Source organism: Heloderma suspectum, chromosome 5 (genome assembly GCF_057233095.1).
Source record: "Heloderma suspectum isolate Gila_16-S chromosome 5, 16-S_ref, whole genome shotgun sequence".
Classification (NCBI taxonomy): domain Eukaryota; kingdom Metazoa; phylum Chordata; class Lepidosauria; order Squamata; family Helodermatidae; genus Heloderma; species Heloderma suspectum.
The window spans coordinates 198,136,749-198,142,748 of record NC_139462.1 but is presented as its reverse complement, the minus strand read 5'-3'; the positions used below and the strand labels follow the sequence as shown (position 1 = coordinate 198,142,748).

Below are 6,000 nucleotides of genomic sequence, written 5' to 3'. Positions count from 1 at the left end.
AATATTGGGGGGATTGGGCTCAGCCCCTCGGATAGCTCCTTTAGAGTCCTGGCTGGTTCTGGCTGAACCCAAGACTGGATGCGCGGCCCCGCCGAGCTCCGAGCCACCAGCCGCCGCCGCCGCCGCTGCTGCTGCTGCAAGCCCAGCGCAAGGTCGCAGCCACTTCCTCCCCCGGGGCTGCTGCCTGGGCTCCACCTCCGGTCCTCAAACCCATTGGCTCGCTTCGGAGACCTCCCAACCAATCGCGGCCGGGCAACGGCGGAGCTTCCCCTCGGATTGGGTCGCCGCCGGCTGCACATTCCAAGCTGCGGGCGGAGCCGCTGCTCCCCAGAGCGCTTCGCCTTACTTGGAGCGGAGCGCGCCGCGCTTGTCCTCGGAGCCCCCGCCCACCCGGGCGCCTGGGGCCGAGGCGCGTGCGCACTGGGGGGGGGGGCGGCGCTGTGGCTGGCGAGCCCGCGGCCGGGGGGCGGCCGGGAGGCAGGGCGTGTGCGCAGACGTCGGGAGCTCATCGGTCCGTCCGTCCGTCCGGCCGAGCCAGCGACCCGGCCCCTTCAGGCGCGCTTGACGGTGAGTTGCTGCGTCGCCCTTTAAGCAGGTGTCCCGGGGGGGGGGGGGCGCCTCGTCTGCCCTTCAGGGGCGGGAGCCCCTCGCCCTCCTTCCACACATACAGTCGCTGCTGCTGACAGTGGGAAGTGACAGCCCCTCCCAGGAGAGAATTGCCCCATCTCTCTCGAGGGCAGCGTCGCTCTTGGAAAACCCGAAGCGGGTGGAGGCTCTGTGCCTTTTAATAGGGGCCAGCAGGCTGCACGTCAACAGGTGAAGCTTTCCCCATCACTGTTGGCGGGGAGGGAGGCTTCACCTGTTGACTTCTGCCTGCGCCGCAGCTGCATCAAGCGCAGAGTCCCTGCCCACTCTTTCAAAAAGTGCGGTCTTGTGGCACCTGAAAGACTACCACATTTGTTTTGGCATAAACGTGTGTGGGCATCAGATGCATCGGTGTGGACAGCGGCCACGGAAGCCCATGCCAGAATAAATTGGTTAGTCTTTAAGGTGTCACAAGGCTGTTCGTTGTTTTTGCTGCAGCAGACTGACGTGGCTACCCCCTGTGGACATGGTTTCAAAAAGTGGTAGCTGAAGTTGCTTTACCTAAAACCCTGCCTCCTTCTTTCCAGGGTTAAGGGGAAATTGTTAGAACTTCTTCTTTCTCCTGAGTGCAATCATCCAAGGTTTTATGGGGCTGGTTTCTCCGTGTCTGTTTCACCAGACAGTATCAGGGAAGTGATAGGAAAGAGGGAGCCCTCATATCCCCAGCCAGAGGGAGCCCCAGCCAGGATGCTTAGGGATGCTGGGAGTTGTATTCCAAAACATCTGGAGGGCACCAGGATGGGGAAGACTGTGATACGGGCTGTATATAGCTTATTATGAGCTCAGCTGCTGGCGTTAATGGTATTTTTTGCCTGCACATGTTGACATTGGCACTCAGTGACTGACATGACATGGGGCTCCCAATAGCTTTCTGTCTAAGGGGCTGATCAGATTGACACTTTCTTAGCTCCACCAATGCTGCAGCATCTGGTATTCTTAGGCCATTCTTTTCTCTCTTTTTTTGCATTTCTGGAAGCCACTATTTGGACATATCCTTGGATGTTGTGTCCTTAAGGAGGTGCGAACAAGGGAGATGTGAGTTTGCATGACTCTTCCCAGTCTGTTTGAGAAAATGTGCTCTGATTGGGCCAGGAGTTAAAATACATGCCCATCTGTCTTTGTAGGCTCTGTAATACAATGAGGTTCTTGAGTGGCTCAGGTAGAATGATTAAAGGTTCCTAAAAACATTTCCAGTAATTAACCTAGTTTAAGTTCTGCATACAACTATAGATTAGTTGCCTTTCCCTTTTGCCTCTGAAGGCATTTGTGTATTTGGATGTTTGTGTACCAGTTCGTCAAAAGGAAACAATGGTAGAAAGTGACAGGACAGAGTTGCAGTCACAGTGAGATGCTGGAGGTGGATTTGCACAGACGCATGACCTATCTGGACATTCTGGAATATGATACATAGAACCTCAGATACATCTATTAGGGCGCAATCCTATCCAAACTTGGAGGCTGGTGACTATCCTATGTAGGGCGGCTGGAACACAGAGGGAATCCTGTCCCCCGTGCTTTGACCACCCTGCATTTTTGCCAAGATGGATGATTTTGCCTGTCTAGGCATAGCTTTAGGGAGGGGGAGGGAAGGAGCCTGGAGACCTGATAGAAAGCTGTGAAAAACAACTTCCACTGTCCCCTCCCCACCGCCAGTACTTCCCCCTTTCCCCCATCTCTGTTTCTAAGCATGGAGATGTAGCTGGCGTGGAGAGGACCGCACCAGCCACGAGGAGGAGCCCTGGCTTTGACCTCAGTTCCCAGAAACTGAAAAATCCTGTGGCCCTCTAGACAGTGTCTAGTGGTTAGGCTACTACGAAGAAGGCCTTTTCTGTTGTGGGACCCCAGTTGTAGAATAAGCTTCCCAGAGAGATTTGCATGGTGCCTACATTGTGCTCGTTTCAGCGCCAAGTGAAGACCTTTTTATTCTTCCAGGCATTTTAGTGTTTCAGTCTGGTTTTAATCTGGTTTTGTGTCCCACTTCTGCTTTGTACTCAGTCTTCTGGGCAGGTTATTTTATTTATTTATTTATTTAAAATATTTCTTGGCTGCCTTTCAGGGCAAAAGCCCTCCCTGTCTGTTGCCATGCCTGCCATGGTGGCCATTTTGTGGTGGTGCCCAGGACAATTTCTCAAATTGTCAAATGTGGCCACAGCCCCAAAAGGTTGCCTAACCCAATATAGCCCAGTACCACCTTCTCTGGCTAGCAGTGGCTTTCTGAGGTCAGAAAAATAATCAGATATTTTCCATCACCTATTATATGAACTTTTAACTGAAGATGTCATGGATTGAACCTGAGACCAGTGGAGGCTGGTGGCTCCAGTGTCAGTGGGGTGATGAAACCTCTCCGGGTTTCAGTCAGAACTAGTCAGAACTCTAAAGGTGCTACCCAAGGTGCGGAGCCTGGGAGCTTTTATGTGGCCCCTCCCATATGAGCAGTGTGTTTGTACAAGTCACCTTCCACTGACTTGTCAGAACTGAGCAAATTTAAGAACTGAGTTTGAAGATCTCAGCAGCAACTTCAGTGATTCCCAGAAACACAACTTGCAATTTTTCCAAGAAGCGGAGATTGCTGCTGTGATCTTCCATGTGTTCCCACTTCAGATGCTATGTTCCTCACTTGAGTAATATATCAAAGTGAGGAGTTATTCACAGGAGTAGCCAGTTGCCATAACTTTTGAACAGGCTCTAAGCTGGGAGGCATGAATTTATGCAAGATCGCTTGCTCCCTGACTGAAAATTTGTGGGTGCTGGGTTTTCTTCTCACAGAAGAGAAACAGTGATCTTGGGTGACTTTGTGTCTCACATTTCCCACATGGGAATGCAGGCGGGATCAGGATTTTTTCTGTCAAGTCGGCCATTAGGGGTATCGTTGAAACCAACTCAGTTTATACAATAAAAGATGTCTGCCTCTTTTCCTGATCTACCATTTATTCATGTTTCATATTGTGCCTGTGTTCTTGTTTCAGCTTACATCATGTCTAAGTCCTTGAAAAAAATTGTAGAGGAGAGTAGGGAGAAGAACATTTTGGAGGTGGACATGTGTGAACGAAGCATCTCTAACATGCTGGACATACCTGGCTTGTGTAAGTATTTCTCTTCTTGCTCCTGCTACCATGATGGCTTTACCACTTCTCCAAGCATAAAGTTGTTTCTGTAGGAAGATGTTGATTAAAGTTACAACAGTTCATTCTCCAGAGGTGATAATCTTGGAAAATGTATCTTCATTTCCCTGATTTATTAATTCAGATGTTGAGAAGAGTGTTTGAAGCATACCCTCTTTTAAGAACATCAGAAGAGCCATGTTGGATTAGACCAAAGGTCCATCTAGTCCAGCATTCCGCTCACACAGTGGCCAGCCAGCTGTTGACCAGGAAATCACAAGCAGGACACGAGTGCAACAGCACCCTCCCTTTTGCTGTTGTTTACTTTTCTTCCTGGGCACACTTGTGATAGGTAGGCCAGGTGAACTGGCCTTGTGTAATGGCTAAGAGTGTGAGCTGGAAAGTCCCTGGTTCAAATCTCAGCTCATCCAGGATCTCATCAGGGAGTTTAGGCAAGCCTCTTTCCACCTCAGGTCCTATTTGTGATATGGGAATAATAATAATAACAACAACAACAACAACAACAACTGGACCTACCTTATAGTGGTAGTGTGAGCGTTGCTGAGATAAGGCGATCAATGTCTACTAGTCATAATGGCTACATGCTACCTCTAGGATCAGATGCAGTTCTGCCTCACAATACCAGATGCTGGGGAATAACAGTGGGAAACAGTTCTTGCACTCATGTCCTGCTATGGGCTTCCCATAATCTTCTGGTTGGTTGGCCACTATGGAAAACAGGGTACTAGACTAGATAAGCCTCTGGTCTGATCCAGAAGAGACCTTCTTATGTTCTTCTGCTTGGAATATTGTAAAAACACTATATAAGTGGGAAGTCATTGGGTTGGATCCAGATTCAACTCAGTTGGATTTTATTCTACCAGCAAGAATGTCCTCGAGCAGAGTTCTGCTCAGAATGCTCCTGATGGTGGAAAGCAGGGAAGGAGACTTTTTTTTGCTGATTTCCCCACCATTGTTCCAGCAGAGAGAGTTCTGGAGCTGATTTTCAGAGGACACATGCAGGTAGAGGGAGGAAATAGCAAAAATTGCCTCCTCCCTCCCTTGTTCAGCCAGTGAAAAAGCTCCTGCATCAAAAGCTTCCCACAGACATAAGGAGTGCATCTGTAGGAGGCTTTTGCTGGATCCAATCCATTATTGTTTCTTATTACTTTATTATTATTGTTATATTGTTATTGTTACTTTATTTTGTTGTTGTTGTATATAAATATTGAAACTAAATATATACGCAAGCTAACCCCTCTTCTTGAGTCACCCCAAGCTAATATCGATAGTGATTTGCTCAAAGCCATGCAATGATTCCCAGATCTATGCACAATCAACAACACCATCTGATTACAAGGCCTTTTCCTTGATGGGAATGGCAAATTGTATGTATAGAAAGTTTACTTTTGTAAAAGTTTATAAGTTAATATATTTAAAGCACTTTGAATACCTACACAAGTGACATGTAAATGTTAAGTAATATTACTATTATTAATGATAAATATTACTTTTGGTTCTTCCTAGACTGTTTCCAATGCAGAGTTAATATTTTTCTAAGCCCCAGAAGCTGAGTTATTTTTTTACTTCAGCTAGAAACTTAACTCTGATTCACTTGTCATTGTGAAGCTGCAAGGAATAATTTTATTTTCTAAAAGCGAACCCCTTGTAGCATGCATCAAAATTAAATTTTCTCCAGCAATAAGTAAGATGCATTGCAGATCCAGTTCTTGTTCTGTGTTTCTATCTACTGTACCCCTTTTCTAGAATTACATTTGTAATAACAGTTTCACTGGTTATCTATATCTGTCATTAGGAACTGACACCCCGCCAAGCAAGGGTGTCATTTAAACAAAGTAGGTTAATGCTTCAGTGAGTTATTCAAGAGTAAGAACATGCTCACATGTTGCTTATACTTCTCAAACAATTTATCTTCTAAATGGGCAAAGCAGACTTGTAATACATACCACAAGAGTGTGTCTATGTGTATATTTATATGAATTCAGCACTCACTTTACCGCTATTTGCAGTGCAATCCTATGCATGTTTATTCAGAAGTAGTGTATCCAGTGGGGTTTACTTCCTTAGGAGTGTGTTTAGGACTGCAGTCATTCTGTGTGAATAGTAGCAGAAATGTGCTCCTCAGCTTGTTGAGTAATTTGATTTGAATGTAAACCAGGATGGATAAAAATTATCTTGGAACTGTTATATCTGAGAGACAGCCTTTCTCCATGAGGCTTTTATTTTGTGCTTG

General features: G+C 46.9%; 1 protein-coding gene across 1 annotated transcript in view; it reads left to right on the top strand.

Annotated features, from left to right (window-relative positions):
* The first annotated feature begins 422 nt into the window (after positions 1–422).
* RSU1 (Ras suppressor protein 1) overlaps positions 423–6,000 on the top strand; it is a 101,087-nt gene continuing 95,509 nt past the window's right edge. The window contains exons 1-2 of the mRNA XM_084858992.1: positions 423–567; positions 3,612–3,728. Coding sequence (XP_084715118.1) covers positions 3,620–3,728 — 109 coding nt within the window. The 5' untranslated portion in view covers positions 423–567; positions 3,612–3,619. The remainder of the gene's footprint in view (positions 568–3,611; positions 3,729–6,000) is intronic.